The 22,071-nt window shown below is 40.3% G+C and overlaps 1 protein-coding gene across 3 annotated transcripts; it reads left to right on the forward strand.

The window, feature by feature from the left end:
• The first annotated feature begins 1,592 nt into the window (after positions 1-1,592).
• Positions 1,593-21,367, forward strand: dtna (dystrobrevin, alpha). Of its 3 annotated transcripts, none has more exons than XM_044034103.1 (24): positions 1,593-1,835; positions 6,247-6,314; positions 7,146-7,226; positions 7,320-7,533; positions 8,214-8,299; positions 8,789-8,943; positions 9,048-9,153; positions 9,645-9,811; positions 10,031-10,155; positions 10,828-10,836; positions 11,248-11,331; positions 11,529-11,597; positions 13,375-13,470; positions 14,554-14,635; positions 14,963-15,057; positions 15,663-15,776; positions 15,949-16,045; positions 17,290-17,313; positions 17,885-18,044; positions 18,772-18,861; positions 18,951-19,050; positions 19,822-19,939; positions 20,032-20,070; positions 20,175-21,367. In XM_044034103.1, exons 2-23 carry the CDS (start codon positions 6,281-6,283, stop codon positions 20,047-20,049), a joined length of 2,124 nt encoding a protein of 707 aa, XP_043890038.1. In that variant the 5' UTR covers positions 1,593-1,835; positions 6,247-6,280; the 3' UTR covers positions 20,050-20,070; positions 20,175-21,367. The 3 variants fall into 3 exon arrangements, with proteins under 3 accessions (XP_043890038.1, XP_043890052.1, XP_043890046.1); XM_044034117.1 differs by lacking the exon at positions 1,593-1,835 and adding an exon at positions 3,090-3,110; XM_044034111.1 differs by lacking the exon at positions 1,593-1,835 and adding an exon at positions 3,440-3,574.
• The last annotated feature ends 704 nt before the right edge of the window (positions 21,368-22,071 follow it).

Here is a 22,071-nt window from a genome sequence, read left to right on the forward strand (position 1 = left end):
GTTTATTTAGCTAAAGAATAAGGAGAATCCTCTTAGCCCAAAAGGAACAATTCACTAGGACAGTGCTCCCCTTGGAAATATGGTGGTAGCATAACAAATCAAAAAGGGAAATATCCAAGTAAAAAAAAGAAAATTGACTATGAAAATATGCTAAGTATTTTTCATAACATTGTCTCACCTCCTGCATTCTGAGTTGCAGCTGCTAAGAGGAGGGATTTGGGGATTTACTGCCAACATCCTGGAGAACAGTACGAGTTTAAGAACTGGTCACTTGATGAATGAATTCTGATTCTACTGTTGAGGTTGCAGATTTTGCAGCCGACATTTTGGAACAGCGCGCAAATAGCGTGTTGGGTACGCGTGGACAGCGCACAAGCAAACTGAATCTCCATCCCACCGGTAGGTGGAGTATAAGCCCCGGTCACCAAGCAGAAAAACCATTTCGACAACAGAAAAGTAGTTGCCAAGGATAGTCATCCTAGCCCTGACCTGGCGACCCTCGAACTGGCTGACCCCCCGACTCCTCTTTCACTCCTCGCCTTTCAGCTGATGAGAACTGCTTGAACTAGACGTGTCCGAGGGAGCTATAGCATCGTTCTCTTCTTCTTTGGGCGCACGAGAGAGACACGTGTCTCACCTGCTGTGTCCACACTGACGCTGCACACATGAGCATGAAGTCCCGGGGTAATATGTTTATATCTGGTTGTCTGGGCCAGTCTGCTCGGCCGTGGGCCCTGCACTCGCTGTAATCGAGTTAAACTACACTTGAATGCAGATTACACATTGTAGTCAAGGACTGTATAATGTTTAGCTTGTTTATTTAATCAAATTTTTATTTTTATAAATTATTTTAGATGATTGCTATCGTCTTCTCGATGTGAGACTGGTGGGGCGGCGCCCTATGGACAGGCCGCCACTGGCGATATATACGATGCACACTCCGGCGCACGGAAGTATACCACAGGCTTTATAACGACATCACTCTCTACACTTTTCCACTATCTCAGTCTGTCTGTAGTATCATTCTTCTTTTTATGCGCTGAGTTTCCACTTCAACATGAAACACGCTTGTGGCACAAGATGGCAGCTTCAGTAAAGCAAGGCCCTCACCTACAGTACATATAAAAGTCATACTAAAACCAAAAAGGGTAGTGGGTTTTTTTTCAATTTCCACTGATAAACCCTGTTAAATGTTTGACACTTTCCCTTTAAATTGTTTTATGGGGGACAAATATTTTGAATTTCATGAAATGAAAACCCTTAAAAAATGCACGGCTTTGTTTTCCATCCACACAATTAGCTGAAATATGACATGATTTTAATGACATGACGTCATAATCGCAACATACACAACAGCTTCACAACAGGAAATGACTGCGTTTATTGCATCGATCCATTTGCATGAGCCATACGCATCTGCGTATTATTCTCCCCACTAGTTTATTTATTTATTATTGTTTGTTTGCATCGAGCACTTTGCAGCCGGAGCACACTGACTGACGCAAGTGAAGAGATCCCGCATTACGTCATCGCAAAAGGCCACACACTGGAGGTAAAGCAGCGGCTGCGTGTGTGTGTGTGTGTGTGTGTGTGTGTTTGAGCTCAGCCAGTGCGCCGCCGCCGCCGCTGCCCGGAAAATTTCCACAACACGAGCTTCCTGCAGGAGAACGAGCGGCTCAGGAGCGGCCAGCAGCCTTCGTGCAACGATGCCGCTGCAGCCCACACCAAAGAAGAAGTAGCACCGCAGGACACGGTCCACCGACCCCGGCAGTCCGATTCCTGAAGGGGGAGAGAACAGTGATGTTGCATGACAACATGCCTCGATACAAATTCTGGTAAGTCTCATGCAAGTGCGCCGCAGCTGCAGCTGTGTGGAGCCGCTGCTGCTGCTGCTGCTGCTGCTGCTACAGCGGCTGCTGAGCTGAACAGGAGCGACCTCGGGTTGAAATGAGTTTACTTATCAAGTTTTGACGATGAAAACGAGGGTTGAAACACGGAGAAGATGCAGCACAGTCGCATGTATGGAGACTGATTACTTGTGTAACAGTGGGACCTTTGTTTCTGGTCCATACAGGTGTCAGTCAGTGACAGGTGATGCTTCACTATAAGGAGCCTGTTGCCTGTCATTTCTTTTACCTTTGGTCAATGTTGTGTTGGAATTTTGCTGTTTGTATTGTCCACAAGAGACAAACATGACACCGCTATCGATCTATTTTTTGAGCTCCTGATTTAAATGCAATCACGTCCCACGTGAAATGTAAATATACTGCATTTCCACCTATTCTGTTTGTTATGCTTCAATATTCAAATACACGAGAAAGCACTCAGAGAGGGCAAACCTACGTCTGCCAGTTTCCCACAGTGTCAAATATACCCCTGAATCTGGGCCGTATCTGGATCATGACCAAAATCTAATACTTTTATTCCTTGGGCCGCGACCTACATCTCCTGGAAATGTCATCCGAGTCTGTGCTTTTCTGTTTGGAGTTATGTTGCCCACAAACAGACAGACGTGGCCAGGAACATGACCTCCTCAGCAGAGGTAATAACAGTGTCACGGAGAGAAGGACAGTGCCGACAACTGCAAATTTGTAGGTGCAGAGTTTTTGGCCTTTTTGTAGCTGAAACCATGGCGATCATCAGCAGGCGACAGAGAGCACATGGCCCTGCAGACAGCAGGCATCACTGACTGGTACCACACGGGGAAGACAAAACTGTCTCATGACCTCCACAGGAAAAACACAGCAGCTGACTTACTTTAAGTCAATTGGTGCAGCTTTCTTTCTTTTTCATTCCTGTCACTGACTGGGATTGGAATATTTGGATGCCGGAGTTGTTTATAGTCTTATGATGTAAAAATAACTCTGGCCCAATCAGTGGCAACAGCTGCGATGAACTGTACGCAGCCAAACACAGATTTCTCTGTAACTCAAGCAAGTGCTTGTGTTTGGACATGTTGTGTGACAATCTGTTCCGTGTACATGTGGGAGGATGTACATTAACGGTGTTGCAGCGACAGGAATAGACTCACAACATAAATAACTGACTAATAAGGCAATTTTTTTCATCGCTGGCCTGTGATGCCGTGGAAGTGAAGCCCCAAAGACAGAGTGAGTCATAACTGTGAGACTCATATTTTGGATTTGGCCGGTCCTTGCCTGACCAGCTATGACTGCCTGACTGTGATGTTGATTGTAAATGAGGATTTGCTCTTTTTTTTTAGAGGGGAAGTTATTTATTTAATGTTGCCAATGTGACAGTGCCACAGAGAGGGAAAGAGTTATGCGTGCTGGGCACATGCCAGGACTGAGGTTTGGGGTCTGCAACTGGAGAGCCGGCAAAGCTGTGCAAGAATGTAGAGCCTTCTCATTTGTAGTTAAAGATAGAGGCAGTGCAGGCTGTATCCTCGCTGATAGTTTCTAATTTCAGATATCGTCAGTCGGGGCCGTGCTTTTAGACCACTTTTGTTTTAATGATTCCTTGTCAGTCAGGAGCTGCGGACAATTGTGTCTAGGAGGAGAATCAACTCAGCTCAGGAAAGGGAAAGCAGCTCAACCATGGTGCTTTATGAAAGGTAGAGTATGTCGATCGTCTTGTTTCCTACTCCAGCGTTGAATCTCTGTATGGTCAGCTGGTTTAATGTCTGCAATGGGTTGTATTAAGGTCACATAGCTGGAAGTCAGGAGGTGGTTGCTTGTGCCGTGGAAAAGGATATTGATGTTAATCTGTGAAAGAGCATGTATTTGTACACCTTTTCATTCATTCAGTGTGGAAGTGATGAATGGCCTCGCATATCCATTACTTCCAGGATGACAGTGGACTCCCCGCCGCGGACATTGCTTTGTTTACATCCAACACTGCTGTTTACTGTTGTAGATTAATGTGTCGTTTCCACAACTGATGAAACAACAAAGTCATTATTTGTGTTTTTGCACACTTTTTGTCCGTTGCATTACACTATTCTCGTGGATCTTCTGCTGGGTCAGGACAACGCACCATCATATTTACATATTAACATTTTTTCCTCTTAATCTCATTTTCTGCTTAAAGGTACAGTGTTTATAATGTAGGTAACATTGCATATTGTAGCTGAATATCACAGCTCTCGCTCCCTTATCAAGCATCAAAATAAAACTGCAAAAAATGGTGCTCCTTATATAAATATAAAAAGGCTGATTCTGGGCGAATGAAAATAATAATTCACACAATCAGGTGCTCAGGTGCGCACTTATTTAAGTACAATTGCTTTATCTTCAATTTAAATTAATATAATTTCACCTCCACTTCACACTTTAAACTGGATTCCATCGAGTGGCATAACTGACTGCTCGCATTGACTGAAATCAGAGGAAGGATAGCAAAGGGAAAGAAATCATGCTGTTGTTTGCTTTTTAACACCAGGCTAATTTTAATTTCCGCACCACAGGCAACGGCAGCGTAATATCCAGGTCTACCAATTACTGTCAGAGTAATTTGAAATAACATGCCTGAACGATTGTCTCGCAGAAAAAGTGCTTTTCGAGCCACTCGCCCAGGAAGTGCCACTGAGTTCTCAACTATCATCCCACTGAGCGTTATCTCACAAGATATTAACTAGTGCACAAAACTTTCCTCTACAAACTTTGCTTGTCTGCAGTGGGAGGGGTTATGTGTCTGTGTGTGTGTGTGTTGGGGTGGGTGGTTTACCGCTATGTTTTTACGAATGGAGTGGCTGGGATCTTTGCTGCCATGGCAACCAACCACATGACTAGGTGTATTAGATTGCCTCGGACATTGTGCAGTGAGGCGTGGTGTGAGCATTCTATGCTGCTTTAGCCCTTTGAAAGTCTTGTCCTTTGCTTACTTAAGTACCCGCCCCCCCACAGCCAAAGTAACCTGTCATGTGGAATGGTCCAATCATTTCTCATTGGGCACAATGAGTTGCGGTGCCCCTGTTTTTCCACCTTAATGCTTTGGGAAGCCTGTATTTGAGTCAGTCTGGTCATTTTACCTCCTCCTTCAAATAGTGATTGTCCAATGATAGTTGACAAGGTGAAGTAGGCCTATCAGATTTTTGATTCACAAAGTTCCTTTGTTTAGCCTCAAGAGTAAACATTTAAGAAACACTATTGTTGTCCGTTTACCTGGTTTACAGCTTCAGTGTAGAAGGATTAGTGACATCTCATGGTGAGATCCTCTGCTTTCCTCTCCTCATTTGTCCTTTCAGGCTACTGTAGAAACATGGCAGCACAAGCACAAGGCCTCTGTAATGTAGTGCCTTTGCCTATTTGCACAAATAAAAGGCTTATTGTAAGAGCCACAAAAATCTAGTTATTTTTTATTTTAAAGTGACTTTTACAGACATACTTGCTTACAATTTTCACTGGTTGCCAGGAACTGTCATTTATAGTCGCCTGATCTGGTGCAGCCTGTGACCGATGTACTGTATATGAGGATAATTTGTTTATGTGCGATTATTCACTTTTTTCCCCCTGTATGTTTTATTGAATATAACCAGAATCCCCAAGCTGTGACGGTCCAAAAGGTGCCCCCAATGGCCCTCTTTGCCCAGGGCCCCCCAGAGACCCTAGAAACTGCTCTGAACATATGAGTAGAAATGATAGACAAAATTGCTTAGCTTAAATGTACACAAATAAAACAACAACACAGTTTTGACTGAGCAGCATTTGTCAAGATTCTGACAATAAAAATATGTAAACTGCTGAACATTTGAAAATGGTAAAAATCTACCAGATTAGTCGTAGTCAGGATACTAATAGTCATTTTCATAGTAATAATGTGTAATTTAACAAGAAATATCACAGTAGAAGTGGCATTGTGCCCAGTCAGTCAGTCAGTCATCATCTAACCGCTTTATCCTCCACCAGAGGGTCGTGGGGGGTGTTGTGCCAATCTCAGCTACATCGGGCGATAGGCGGGGTACACCCTGGACAGTTCGCCAGTCCATCGCAGGGCCACACACACAGCTAGAGACAAACAACCATTCACTCTCACACTCACTCCTACGGTCAATTTAGAGTGTCCAATGGACATAATATTGTGACAGTGTGTCTACTATGTTATCTGAGCTGTACTACATTCAGTGTCCTAAAATAATAGCACTTCAGTTTTAGTAGTCATAATAAACAGAATGTGGCACAAGTTCAATAGGAAGCACATTTTCAGTGGTAGAACAATATTAAGCCTAAATTGAAACAAATTCGGGATACATGGACTCTGACATTGCTTTCCCCTCTTCCTGACCAGAATGATTGAAGATTCCAGACGGTGAAGTGACAACATGGCAGATAGAAGGCAACTGTTTGTCGAGATGAGTAAGTGCTCCCGGACACAGCTCGGTGTGATTTATGCAGGCCTGTTTTACACGCTGACCATAAAAATGGCAAATTACTCTCTGCAACTTTCATGTAACACATTTTCCTTTCTTCACTAGTTTCAACCAGAATGATTTTTAACACTGGCCACTTTCACTATTTACACAAAATGAAAATGCGCTTTTATGTTTGTTTCTTTTGTTTTTGTTTTTGTTTTTAAAATTTTAAGTGTTTAAGTGTTTGTTGATCTCTTTTACAGCAGCTGTCTTGGCCTGAAATATGTAAACTCAAGTGCTACTTACTACATTAATGGAGATTCTGTTCTATTGAATCCTAATTAAAAAATGCTTGTGTTTATCTAATTCTTAATGTCTAAATGGCTGCTATGAAAAAGTTTTTATTTTTTTATTTTATTTAAGTCGTTTCATTATCAAAGTATCCCTGTCTGTTTTTAATTTAAATTTCCATGATACCCAGTGTTTGTTTTTAGCCCTGCTCTCTGCAGATCTTAAATATATTTTGTGTTTACGTTGGACAAGTGGTTTCTCATGGCTGTAGAACTAGAAAAATAAATTTGCTGTGTGTTCCTTGTATTAAATTGACATTGGCGTTCCAAAATTGGACAGGCACACACTTTTCAAGCTTTCCTCTTAGTATAAATGGTGAAGTGTGGTTGATAGATTTTATAATATGACACTTAGTATTGCATAATGTTTATTTTTTTTTTTTAAATATTGAATAGTCTTGGCCTTCACACAACAAAGCAGACTACATGTTTTCAGATTCAGAGTTGCTATATCTGACCTTATGTAATGATACATTCTTTCTCAGGGGCTCAGGATTTGGATTCCATACGATTATCAACATACAGAACAGCCTGCAAACTCAGATTTGTGCAGAAGAAATGCAATCGTGAGTACGGCACTAAGTATGTCTGAGTGAGTGCACCTCATTTGTTTGTCCCATTAAAAATGCCGATATCCCATTTCCCCGTTTGCTCTCCAGTGCATCTGGTTGATATCTGGAATGTCATTGAGGCTTTTCGAGAGAATGGGCTCAACACCATGGACCTCAATGCGGAGCTCTCTGTGGCTCGTCTGGAGATGGTGCTGTCCACTATATTTCACCAGCTGAATAAACGCATGCCCACCACCCACCAGATCAATGTGGAGCAGTCCATCAGCCTGCTGCTGAACTTCCTGCTGGCGGCCTATGACCCGTGAGCAGCCAATCACATGATAGTCTGTGTACTTAGACGTCTGAGCTTTTGACTCGAGCTAACATAGTGTTCAGTTGGACGTTAGAGTGTTCGAAAACGTGAAGTGACGATACAGATTGCTCGTGTTTAAAATTAATAATACTGTCACAACCTGCTGGTGTAGAGTGAATATTTTGTGAGGGTAAGAGTGAAGTTAAACACCTTTGAATATCACTTCAAGTTTGCGCTTTGAAGGAATACTTCACCGTTTGCATTTAGCTTTGTATTACTAGCATAGGGGTAATATTTTTGAAAAATTGTGCTTCCTAACCTCAGTTTCCCCTGAGATGAGAAATATCTTCATTCTTTTCTTTGTTTCGTGCCCACCAGTGACACTTGGTCCTGTTAGCTCAACTGTTAGCGACGGGACCTCATTCCCAGAATGTTGCCATCTTTGCTAACAGTTACGCTAACAGGCCAAGTGTCACGCTAACAATATCAAACTGAGATTGGGAAGCACAATCTTTCACAAATACTACCCCTGTTCTAGTAATACAAAGCTAAATGCAAATTGGTGAAGTATTCCTTTAAGCGTGTGTCTTTCACAAAAAACTGTTGTATTCATTGCATTGTTGTAACAGCATTACACAAGGCCTTTACAGCTAAATGGCCATGATGTAAAGTGTTTTTCCTCCTTTTAGGGAGGGCCATGGCAAGATATCTGTCTTCGTTGTGAAGATGGCACTAGCAACCATCTGTGGTGGGAAAATGCTGGACAAATTAAGATGTAAGCACACACGACAAATCCCTTTATTTTTGTTTTAATTGTGAAGAATGAAATTAAAGTCAACCCTTTGCCATGCAATAAATCAGCTAATTCACTTTGTAAAGTTCACACAGTCCCTATTTTAAGTAATGTATTACTATTTATTATACAAGCGTATTGTTATATCTTTTGTATATGTTTACTCTAAACCTATTGCTCATAAAAAGCAGCAGTACTGGCCCGTTAATGGAGAATTCATTATTCATCGTCTGATGGATGCAATTTATTACATAATCTACTAAATCTGTGGGTGCCGTAACAATAGTTCATGTAAGGAAAAGGGAGAGCCGTGTGGATGGTGTATTATACTGTCTGATTTGAATAACTGCTTTACTTTGATTTGTTTTCCCAAATAAGTGGGATAATTGCATTGTGTAACGCATAATTAGCCGACTGTGGTGGCAATTAGTTTGATTCATTTGTATAATCTCTCCCTGCGTTTGTTTGCAGATATTTTTTCACAGATATCAGATTCTGCTGGAATAATGGCATACGCACAGTTTGACCAATTTCTGAGGGAGGTTCTCAAATTACCGATGGCGGTTTTTGAGGGGCCTTCATTTGGTTACACAGAACAAGCAGCGAGAACCTGCTTTGCACAGCAGGTGAGGGCTCTTTAACCGCAGCGCATGATCTGAACTGGATTCTGTGATTGTCTTAGCATTTAGCAGTGTGTGAGTGAATCTCCCCCTGTGCTGAACGTCAACAGAAAAAGGTCTCGCTCAACACATTCCTCGATACGTTGATGTCAGACCCGCCCCCTCAGTGTCTGGTTTGGTTGCCGCTCATGCATCGGCTCGCCAACGTGGAGAACGGTGAGAAGGCACACAGAATATTTATGAACGGGAAAAGGCAGCAGGTCTGGGAGGATGTAAAGTTCAGCTTTGCATCATAATCTGCAGTCACCACAATCTTGTCAAGCAGACACCCACCACAAAACACACACACACACACACCTCCAGTAAATAGGAACCTTACACCTTGTGCATGAGAGTGTGTTTGTGCTTGTTTGTGATGCACTCATCATCTCGAACCACCTCCATGATAGCAGAAGGGACAGTGTGACCTATTCGGTTTGATGCTGCCCTGGGTTGATTGGTGTGTATTTGTTTAAAATCAAATCAACAAAGCAGGCTTGATATCCCAGCACATCTGTGCGTAAATTAATGTAAATCAATCCTCTACTTGCTGCGTTGTGCAGAATATCTGGGTTTGCTGTCACATCTGTTTGTGCATCTGTAAGGCCATATGTGTGTACGTGTGTGTACTATGTGTGTGTGTCTGACCCCTCCTTTCCTCCCTGCAGTCTTTCACCCGGTCGAGTGCTCCTACTGCCATACTGAGAGTATGATGGGCTTCCGCTACCGCTGCCAGCAATGTCATAATTACCAGCTCTGTCAGGACTGCTTCTGGAGGGGGCATGCCAGTGGTTCCCATAGCAACCAGCACCAAATGAAGGAGTATACGTCATGGGTAAGGTGGGGGTGGGAGGAAGGAGGAGAGGGGCGGGCAGAGGGGAGGTGTGTCTGCACTGGACCAGTCATTGTGGCCATTCTCGCTCTGCTTCACCACAATTTTGAGGCCATCAAATGTTCGGCACAGGTGACAGAAATGCTGTCGCGACGCCACGTGTGCTGAGAAAGAAATTAGCGCTCCTCATAATCTGTTTCTCACTGCTGTGTTTCTCCCCAGAAATCCCCTGCTAAGAAGTTATCCCGCGCACTCAGTAAGTCACTGAGCTGTGCATCCAACAGAGAGCCTCTTCACCCCATGTTTCTCGAAATGCCAGAGAAACCGCTCAACCTAGCTCATATTGTGTGAGTTCATCTTCCTTCTGTTTTCTGTGCAACAGAGAAACATAGAAATCTGGCTCTGCAGTCGGAGGGAATCACTTTTAAATACAGAATTTCATCCTGTAGCTGCCTGTAAGCCTGAACTATTGGTTCACCTGATCAATGAGGCTTAATTATGTCTGAGAGAAGGATTGTAATCTGCAGTGCTTTGTGTTTTCTTGTAAATAATGAGACGAAGGCCCACACCAGCTCAGACTATGCGGCACACAGTCTTGTAATGGCGAAATTAGATATGGAACATAAAGCTACTTCTGCTGCTAATGTGTTCACTATAGGTTTGTGTGTTTTTCCCATTCACTATAAGACATTTTAACCTTTGAAAAGCAGCCAAAATACTAGACTTTTGAGCTAAGCAGGAGTTATTTAAAACATTTCTCAATATGATTTTTATATTTAAATTCATTATTTTGTGCACAAAACATTTGTGTCTATAATATGTATTCAGTAGGATGTTTTCCACTACACTCTGTACTACAGACAATTGTGATGAGATGTTTTGATTCCTGCCACTTTTAATTGTGAAGATTTTGTCAAATGTATTTGCTGCTGTACTTTTATTTTCTTTTTTACAATTAGTGTCCAGTTGTAATAAATTATTTCCATTCCTTTCTTTGCTCTTTACTCTCCTCAAAATAGAGACACGTGGTGAGTTTTTTTTTTGACTATTTGACAAACAAGAAACATGCTTTTATATTCACGTTCCTTTGTACTCTTTGTGCTAATCACAGTCACCCCTCTCCCCCCCCCCGCCCCAGTGAAGTGTCAGTGTCTATTACTGGTTTCTCTGAGAGCAGTTGCTGTATTTGTTGATCCAGTCATCTGTTCCTCGAGCCATTGCATGTTGTCCTTGTTGACCACATCCTTACTAATTGTAGTGCATTTTGTTGCCCCATTCTGTTCCATGTACAGAAAGTTATGTACTGTAGCGCAAAGACAACCACAAATAATCCAGCTGAAATCCACAACAATGGAAGAATTTACATTACAAAATAAGTGAAAAGGCAATTTGTTTTAATACTAGTATTTGGAAAAACTAATATTTGTTTTCCTCCACAGGCCTCCTAGACCTGTAAACATCACCAATGACTACTCATTCTCCCACTCCATGCCTACATCAGGGAACCCGTACTCCACCAAAAAGTGAGTATACCACAGGCTGAACAATGGACGTCCTGGATTTTACAACAGCTCTTTTCGGTTTGCCATGGTCCCTGAAGGCCCCCTGTCCCATAGATTCACTCAGTGACCCACACTGTCTTTAGTTTCTAGCAGTGTGTGTGTTTCACCATGCCTCTCTGTGGTTTCTTGGCCCTGAATGTAAATGACTTGCCTTACAGCAAGAATAATGATGTTGAGCACATAAAGCCCTTGACTGAGGCTGCTCCACATCTGTTGAAAGGGAAAGGGTAAGTGACACAGGTGTGCACATATGAATGCATATGAATGCAGCGCAAATGCATGCATGCACTAATATAGATAATAATAACAGGGCATTACCTAGAGTGCTTATCGTCCTAAGGAGACTATTGGCAAACTGGTTTTCTTGGAGAGGGGCTCACACTGTTGCACTCTAGGGGCTATTTCAAAGACGCCAGATGAAGCATGCATCATAAAAATCTCTGGCCATTAGTTTAGAGTGCCTGTCACAGTCTTTTCAGTCACATAAAACTGGAAATGTCTGACTGCTACATTTCTAACATAATCTACGTTGAAGTTATTGCACCTCAACTGTATAAATTCCCCTAAATCATTTGTTATGATAAATGTGAATAGAGGTGTCTGTTTAGATGAAGCGGGATTAGCCTTTTTTGTCAGTCACTGGTTTTTCTTGTAACGACAAGGTCTCTGGGCTGCTCTGCACCTGCGTATATGATGTGGACAAGGTTTCATAAGCGAACACTACTCCCTTTCATAACATATCTAAAAACATACAGAATGTGCTGAGTGATGAGTATTTACAGCTTATTCTCTCCGTGTGCGTGTCAGAGCGTCTGATGTATAATAAAGGGCCTTTCAGGTGCTGGCTAGTGACTGATGAGATGACTTGATTATGTTTCTAATGTACAACGTTTATAAAAGTGCATGGAATAAATAGTTAAAGTGGCAATCCAGACATTTATTACTGTGCTTCTGTTGGAAGATTGGGATATTTTTGTTTTTAAGACAGAAATCCTTCAATCCAACACAATATGCCTCCTTACTTTCTTCATGGGCCCAATTTCTGCTGCATGCCTTTGTTAAAGCTGCACTAATTAATATGTTTTACTGACAGTGTAGGAAAGGACTGTGTAATTTGAAAGGCATTGCTCATTTGGGTAAAAAAAGAAGAATTTTCACCAAATACAGAGTGACTCTTAATTTGATTGTTTTAAATGTTTTGGGTTTTTTTATTTCACTCTCACAACCTCATTGTGTTCGGCTGTTTATAGACAAGTTTATCAGCCAGCCATTGAAAATCGTGGAACATTCAGTGGTTTGAAGGACGGCTCTGGAGTGTGTTGCAGAAGCAAAATAGTTTCATATTTGTTGTTTTTCTCTTTGCTGCATTGCCAGAAACAAATGGTTTTAAATGTGAGTTACCAATGCTTAATCCACCTAATGCATAAATCAGCGGCTGTGTGCAAACACTTTGGCTTAAACAGCTTTTCAGTGATATTATGTTATGTTGTGTTTACAGCTTGTTCCTCTGTTCCTAAGCCAAAAGGGAAATATAAATGACTTCTTTTACTCTTGTATTCCTGTGTCTAATTCGCTGGCTGATTCTGGTGCGGTGTCCAATGACGTTAGTTGACATATTTTCTACATAACAGATGAAAAAGGTGCAAATGCCTCATAACTGATGTTGCTCAATGAATAAAATGATGACTGTGCATGGTCGATATGTATTTAGAGTGAGCGTTTGGGTCAAAAATTATGACTTTTAATAGTTTTCATAGCAGTGAACTGAGTGAGTGCATGCAGCTCATGGAGTTCATGAGGCTTTATCTTGCTCCTAGCCTTCCCAAACATAATATGGCCTTGTTTCTCTCTAGTCACCCATGAAAGGCTTCTTTTCAGCCACTCTTCTCCTCGTTTTGTTTTCTCTTTTAGCTTTCTCTTCCCTCTTGTCCCCCCCGTGCCTCCTCTTGCTTTCACCTGTGTAACGTTGTGTTTTATGTTTTGTGAAACCCTGGACTGTTTCAGGTTGAACTACAACCTTGATGTTGCCGATAGACTTGCAGACGAACATGTTCTGATTGGCCTCTATGTGAAACTCCTCCAAAACAACCCCAAAACCTGGTTAGTTGGTGTGCCACTGTGTTTGCCAAACACCAGTGGAAACTGTGGTCTGCTGCCGAACCCCCGCGGTTCTTCCCCTGATCTAACTCTGAACTTGCCATAGTGCTAACGCTGCATGTGTCAGACAATTATGCTAAATAGATACCATGACATTTGATACTTCCATCAACACATCATTGCTCTTCAGCAGAATTAAGTGTTTACTGTGACTGACTTGTATCCTAAGTGGACTGGAGTGGATTCTAAGTTTAAAAGTAATGTAGTAATGATGAGATTTAACATTTGTCTCATGTACATGTTACTTGTCTCTGTCTGAAATAATGTGACATAGTCTGTAATTTGTTACATTATGTTGCATTACTCCAAATGCTCATTGCGGATTAGTTTGTTTCTTGGTATTTAGCTGCTGCTGAGATTTGACTTAATCAGCAAATCTCTAAAAGGTATTTGATATGTTTGATTAGGGCTGAACGATTTTGAATAAATATCTAATTGCGATTACTTTGACAGGAATTGCGATTTCGCTATGAGTGGCAATATCAGAGGGAATGGTTATCACATTTGTACATGATTATTCCCATTTCCATTTGAAAAAAACATATATAAAAGTGTTTACTGTGTGATATTTGTGTAGATCTGTGAGAAACAAAGATTTTTTGACTCTAACAAACATTGCGCCTCCTGCGATTTGAAAATTGCAGTAGGCCGTGTTGTAATTTCAATACAGTTTCGATTGTTCAGCCCTATGTTTGATTCAGTAAATGCTGCATATTAATGAGAATATCTGCTTCTTTCTGTTGCACAGATGCTTATACAGGTGCTTATAAACAACACTAAGATAGTGTTGCATGTGTCTGCACTAATACTTGGCTTGTGGTGAAGTGCTATCTAACACCTTTGTCCACCTGTGTTCTCTGGTGCCTCTGCTGTCTGAAGCTTTTCTGATTAATCAGACAAACAAAATAACAATTTTTTGGGGGGATTTTTTTGCATTTCTTTTGGCTGCATATTTAATATCGCTTTCACCATGTATCATTAACTGTGTTATGTTGTGACGCCCATCTCTATTTTCCTCTTGATCAGTTTGCTAGAGAGCAGTAACCATCAAGATGAAGAGCACAGTCTCATTGCCCGCTACGCTGCTCGACTGGCTGCTGATGCTGCGGTGAGATTAAATATCTATATATATTACACACATTATTTTGGCAACAGTGGTTAGAGTCAAAATCCTGTCTTTGATTAGAAAAGGGTTTCACTTTTGCTGCTGCTCTACCTTTGGGGGGTTTCATCCATTTTATTGCTAAGATGAAAAAGGGTGGTGATCATTTCTAAGCAGACTCGTATGTCGGTTTATCCTCTGAACAGATCTTGATGGAGGTCTGGTGACTTAACCGTTTTATTCCCCCTCGGAGATATTAAATAAGGTAGCAGATGACATCATCCTGAAGTAAAGCCAGCTCACGTGATGTCTCTTGCTTGGTTTCACCAACAGGCTCAACAGCAGCGGATCCCCACAGACCTTCCCTGCTCTCTGGATGCCAACAAACAGCAGAGGCAGCTCATTGCTGAGCTTGAGAGCAAAAACAGGTCAGGGATGACTGCCTTGGTGGATACTGTTCGGCCCTTTTTGTCTTTGTCTCTTGACAAATTCTGGGACACTAAAAGCTTGTCAATTTTAGCGATAAAAAAGGCAACTAAAATATTCAACTGGGTTATCTATCAGGGCTTTAAATTATGTTTCTACATCGTTTTTGTTGCTTATGTGGGATCTAGAATTATTTTTTAAATTTCTCATATAATAACTAATAGTTGCATTAATAATGGCTGTTAATAATAATATTAATCAAATCAATAATCAAATGAAAGAAAATATATTGTTTATAATATTATTACTTGTAAGTAAAACAGTTTGGAGCACCTACTAAGAGTTTCAGAAGTGAATTGTATTGCTAAAAAAACAAAACAAACAGTTGTTTAGCAGTTTGATACGTGCATGTGTATACACACTAATGCTTTCATAGTCAGGTTTGATAGTTTTGCTTGACAGAGCCCTCTTTCAGAAAAAGGACATACAAATTATTTCACACAGTTTCTGCTCAAGAAGACAAAATAGAGGTAGAATAATAACATCCACAAAGACACAACACAGCATGTCTAAATTCATAATTTGCATGGTTGTCCCCCAATCACAGAGAAATCCTGCAGGAAATCCAGCGTCTGCGTCTCCAGCATGAGGAGGCCTCCTTGCCACCTCCTGACAAGGGTCAGCAGAATCCCACTCTGCTGGCTGAGCTTCGACTTCTCAGGTACCTTTTCTTGCTCAATTCAACACACTAATTCTTTTTATGGTTTTACTGCAGTAGAACTTATACTCTATAATGGGAAATGAACAACAGATGCTCATCATGCCCCCCGTTTTTTGCCCACTCACGTGACATTATGGTATCATCACACTGTACAACTTGTTTCTCCTGTTAGGCAACGCAAAGATGAGCTGGAACAAAGAATGTCTAGTCTCCAGGACAGTCGCAGGGAACTCATGGTGCAGCTGGAGCAGCTAATGATGCTTCTCAAGGTACCAGAGACATGTCTCTCATCTCGCTCGCTGCACAGTAGTCACATACAGATTAAGTCGCCTTTGTGATTACTGGAGGAAGACACACTCTGTACAGCACAATATGCTTGTGATTTTGTTATTTTTTAAACATTTCTTGGCCATAATCCATTATGTTTTCATGTTTATATAATACTACATGGACATATAGTGCTTGTATGTTTTCTTTTTTCACATTGATGCAGCTGGTAGGCAATATGGCCAGATGATGAATGTATCTTGTATTACAGTTCCTCCCAGCTGTGGCTGATCACTCCAGCTAATGTAAAGCAAACACTGCACTTTACAGATGAGGAAACCTAAAAAAAACATGTCCATTACAGGGCGTCCATCTTTAACAGCCAAACACTAGCATACTCTTAACATAAGATCTTGCTTTTATATAACTATCGACGCTAATTAAGCATTACGAATATAGATGTGGTTTATTCATATAATTTCTTCATCAATTTTAAATATATGGATCTAAATATGGGGTCACACAGTAGTGCAGTGGCAAACAGTGTTGCCTCACAGCAAGACAGTCACTGGTTCAGACCCCTGTTTGACCAAAGGGCCTTTCCGTGTGGAGTTTGCATGTTTAAGTAGACTAGTTTCCTCCCACTGTCCAAAAGCGTGCATATCAGGTTAAATGGACTCTCTAAATCAGGGATCAGCAAGTAAAAGCAATTGAATATTGGGCCAAAACATCATATCTTCATCAGGCAAAATGCCTTAAAACGTTTTCAGTCAGAAACAAAAAAAACAGCCTTAAGCTAACAATAATGTGGACGCTTTTAAACACCAGCTTGTTGCGAAGACAAATCCGTGTGAGATACGTACTCGTACTTTATTAATGTTTATTGTGCGTCATTTCAATTTTAAGAATTACTGCTTCTTCTTTGAGCCTTAACACATGATTATAGTTATCTTACAGACATTTACTCCCCAAACCCTGGCTGTCCATGACAACAGCATTGTTTTTGTTTTTCCAAACCAAACATTTAGTTGAAGTTGACAATCCATTCCAGGGGTAGCAATCCAATTAGCCTAAAAAGATCAATGTTAATCCATTATAGCTGAATGAGGAAGCCACATGCCCATCACAACCTGGGGGAAACAGGGCCATGATTTATTTATTTATTTATTTATTTATATATTTATTTTCAGAAATACTCAGAAATACAATTTCTCTTATTTCATGGGCCATAAATATTGTTTTTCAGCTGGAGGAGGAACGGAGACAAGCTGTAAGTGTGTGAAAACCCCCCAAGGGCAGCAAAAGAGAGTGAAACTTGGACGCATGTTTGAAATGAATACTTGAACCTTAAAAACGTTTATCTTTCCAATAACAACAAAGAGATGAATTTACTTCAGTTCTTCTTTTTTTCTTTTTTACATATTTCGGAAAGATTTTGTTTACCAGACAAAAAACACACGTGTGGTTTGGTTTGTGGGCATAACTGGAACACTTTTAGGGAGAAAACTCAGTTAAACAGCATGTTGAGTATTAGAATAATTTTGTGTTTCAGCTTAACGACTCTGCATATTGTACATTTCTAACGTGCGTGTAATGTGTGCTGCTCACTAAGCTTTTGTGGTCCACATTTAGGACAAATTGACCTCTTGATAACCTTCAAAAACTGTTCAACTGAATTGTTGCAGCTGCGCTTTGAGGTTCTGAGCTCTGAGAATGAAATTGACAGTTTAGTCATGTGACATGTTGCTTATAGTGTTTGCCTTTATAATCACATATTATGTTCTTTTTACTGTCTTGCCATTTTTGCATGACTGTGTTGACTCCGCGTGTTTGTGTTGCAGACTCAGGGCCCGGGCTCTCCACGCTCTTCCCCCAGCCACACCATCAGCCGCTCAATCCCCACACCGATCCACTCAGACTCTGCTGTCACGACCCCGACTCACACACCTCAGGACTCACTCATGGGCGTGGGCGGGGACGTCCAGGAAGCCTTCGCTCAGGGTAAGTTATATACTTATACATATAACAAATACAAATATACATGCATTTGGTTCCAAAATATGGCAAAGATAAGGCTGACTGGAAGCTGTATATAGTAGAGCTAAGAGTAATGCTTTTTTATTTGAAACAACATGTATAAAATCCTGATCTTTATATTTTTTTAATACTGTGTATGCCATTTCCTATATCCTCCTATGCACAAATCTATGTGGTGAACCAGAAATACGTCCACATGCCACATTTCGGATGCTTTTGAGCCGTGATTGTCTGTTCAGTCACTAGCATCACAACAAGAAGGCGCTGGCTTCGATTCCCGGTCTGTGACCTTTTTGTGTGGAGTTTGCATGTTCTCCTCGTGTCCGTGTGGGTTCCCTCCGGGGCTCTCCAGTTTCCTCCCACCATCAAAACATGTGTGAATGTTCAAATGTTAGACACATTCGGTCAGGTTGCAGCAGCAGCTCTGTACAACCCTCGCAATTTCAGTTGTATAACGACAACAAAGACCTTTTCCTGATGTTCTTCCAATGTAAACATGACTTTTTTTTGATGCGGCACCAGGTTAGACAGGATCTAATTTTGTACAATTTGCAGCATTAGTTCTGTGAAAGTCTCCCAAGTATCTCCAAATCTCTATAGTCAAGCAAAGTTAGTAGGGAATCCGAAATGTCTCAAGACAAATTGACATATTACATAATCAAACTAATCTTTTTGGGGGTCTATTTTTAAGGTCCGAGGAGAAATCTGAGAAATGACCTGCTCATCGCTGCTGATTCCATCACCAACACAATGTCGTCACTGGTCAGGGAACTCAATTCAGGTTGGAATAAATTCCAAAGTGCTTGACCGCCTGTTTGTCCCTGAAATTTTGTGTAACAGCTGACGTTATATCTCTTTGTATTTGCACAGAGGGTGGAAGTGAGAGTGAGAGCACTGCAGATTCAGACTTTGGACGCAGTGACCTGTTGGCAACGACCTCCTCAGATCCCTTCATCACATATAAAACAAGGTTGTAATCAGATACACGTTGTCATCAATAATCGATAAATAAGAAATTCTACAAATGTTTGTGCTGTTGTAGGAGAGTGACTGTAATAAAGTGAGGAAAACAATGTCAAAGAATAAATATTGGTGTCTTCACTCTTCCATTTGATACATGTCTATGCATAACCTGAGATACTGCTTTAGTTCACTGCAGTGTTTTCTATTGTCATAATCAATTAATCTCTCAATTATTTTCTCAATTAATCGAATAATTGTTTGGTCCATAAAATCAGTCATAGAGTGTTGAAAAATGTTGATTGTTGTTTCCCCAAACCTTGAAATGATAACATTCTCAAACCAGAATTATGTTGTTGTTTTAATGATTCCATTGTTATATGGAGCAAAGAAACCAGAAAATATTAAAATGAAAGAAGTTGAAAAATCAGAAAGCTTGTTTTAATTATTAAAAAAAAAGCATTGGAACCAATTCATTAATTATCAAAATAGTCCATGATTCATTTAGTAATCGATTCATAGTCAATTTATCAAATAATTGTTTGCTGCCTTGTGGTGTTGCTTTGTTAGATAGATGTGTTTGGAAAACGCCATGTACCTCAGGTCATTTCTTTTAACAACTGAATAAAATATGATGGTTCTTTTAAAAGACAACAAGTCTGTGGGATGGTTTTTCATTATGAAATTAAATCATGTTCAATGGAAACAATTTTATAAACAGTATACCCTGTTTTATATGGCATCTTTAATCTTGTATTAAACTGTGTGATCTGTGGCGTAGGATGACCAGTGCTGCAGATGCAGAGAGCTTTGAGAACGACCTAGAGCAGCAGCTGGAGGACGAGCTGAAGATGGAGGAGCTAATGAAGCACCAGCAGGAGCCAGACAAAACATGCATGGTGAGACCGAAACTACATTAAAGACAATAACTGCATTATCGAGTCCTGCTTCTTTGTTTAAATTCTAACCTGGTGTGCATGCTGTGGTACAGGTGACTCTGCAGCAGTGACTGTGTTAGCCCAGGTTACTGGTAAGTTTATAACACTGGAATATTAATGTTGTTGTAAACACACAAAACGTTCCTTTACTGCTGATAATGTCAGTATAAAATGCCATGTTTTTTGTTCGATATAGGTGAGCAATATGAAAAGCAACAATAGTAGAAGACACTGGATGGGCCAACACCAATGAGCACTGAAGAAACAAAGAATTTGAGTTGAAAACAATTGTTAAATCCAACCACAGGATACATTTATGTAAAGATATATATTTTTAACCAACCACATATTTAAAATAATACTGTGAGCTGATGTAAAGAGATTAATTAATGAGCTGTCTATGATACCACAGGTGCCATAAAAACGTCATGATTTGGGGGATTTTTTTTCTTCTTTATTTTGTCCTTTTTATATGAGTTGTAATCATTTTACAACAAAACGGTACGTACATTCAGTGACAATACTGGTTATTTTAAATGTTCATGTTTCCGAGTTGGTTTTCAATGAAGTGAAAAGTTGTCTGGTTTATGTTTAGAATTATGTATGAGTTGAAATGATTGCAATCTTTTGTAAATGGCCGAGATGGGCAGACTATGTCACTATTCCATAGATTTATTATTGTTGCTGTCAAGTGGCTTTTGCATTATTTTTCATTGTAACCTTTTTTATGGAGCAGGCCAACTGCTACTGATCAAATATACGTAAAGAGTTCTTTGACTAGTCAAACCAATGCACTATGCCTTAGCTGACTGCAAGCTTGTTCAAAGTGTCAATGCCACTTGTACAGTAGATAACAACATGAAGAGATCAGCAGCAATGCTAGATGTGTTTCCCAGGATAAATGAGGTGAAACTCGTTTTATCTGATGCTTGGAATGGATTTTATCTGCTAATATGTATACTGACTACATACAAATGGTTAAAGAAACATAAGTTAAAGCATCTTAGAATATATTGAAATAAATATGTAACAGAGAGTTGAAATTCAAAGGTTAACACTGGTAAGGACATTGAACAATTTGTGTTTACAATTAAGGGTTTATGGATTAAGGTCCGATCATCACTCATTTGCCTTTGCGTCATTTGTTAGCACCAGTGCTCTCACACAAATCTTTGGATGACTTGCAAGACAAAAATACACACTCTTGATGTATTTTACCGAGAGTGCGCAAAACTTTGCTCAGTCACTTTGAGGAAAGTGGCAAGCCAATCTAAAATCATAAATGTGTGAAATATATCTACTTTGATTTTTTTTTTTTTCCGGAGCAAGTTCATAGCAGTGATTTTGCATGGTGGTGATGCATAATAAAGTGTTGACACAATATCACAATTTTTGCCTATGAACTCCTTCTCTCTTTCTTTTTCCATTCCAGAACGGCACACTTCAATTGGCTTGGTTTGGCAGTGCACATTTATTATCTGTCATAAATGCACTGTTGGCTGCCCTCAACCTATTGTCTATAATTCATCACACAGACTCACCATCTGAGGTAACATAAAAGCAGCCATCCAGCTCTGAATCTAACATTCATGTGGATATTAGGAAGGGGATTTCGCTCTCAGACTCGGCAGTATTATCAGCATATGAATCAACTGATAAGAGGTTTCATTATTATTATCAAAAAAATATTATATATATATATATATATATATATATATATATATATATATATATACATGCAGTATATCAACAAATGGCCAATATTTTCTACATTCAAAAACAGCATTCATCCATTTCCATACATACATGCTCCAAACTGATAACATAAAATGGTCTCAAATTTATGTGGTCATTGATGCACCGTCTCTCAGCACAGTTAGCAAGCTGCTATAATCATTGATGAATTTTATACAAAGCTTCGTCTTCATGTCTTTTATCAGGTGCATGACTGCACCCTGCTGTTAGAAGAGTGGGAATGCAGCTGTGTGCAGTCATTGATGGGAAAGCTACTTGCAAAATGTGAACTACGCTACTACTACTACTACTACTACTACTGTTTTGTCCCTAGCTGTAAAAATACAGTAAAGCAGATG

This window comes from Solea senegalensis, linkage group LG1, assembly GCF_019176455.1.
Source record: "Solea senegalensis isolate Sse05_10M linkage group LG1, IFAPA_SoseM_1, whole genome shotgun sequence".
In the NCBI taxonomy this organism is placed as follows: Eukaryota; Metazoa; Chordata; class Actinopteri; order Pleuronectiformes; family Soleidae; genus Solea; species Solea senegalensis.

Bases quoted from the DNA above. Each gene is read 5' to 3' on its own strand.
- dtna (XM_044034103.1), top strand. From the start codon at position 6,281: ATGGCAGATAGAAGGCAACTGTTTGTCGAGATGA. The intron at 15,777-15,948 runs GTACCTTTTCTT...TTCTCCTGTTAG, and splicing joins GCTGAGCTTCGACTTCTCAG to GCAACGCAAAGATGAGCTGG. The intron at 16,046-17,289 runs GTACCAGAGACA...ATTGTTTTTCAG, and splicing joins AGCTAATGATGCTTCTCAAG to CTGGAGGAGGAACGGAGACA.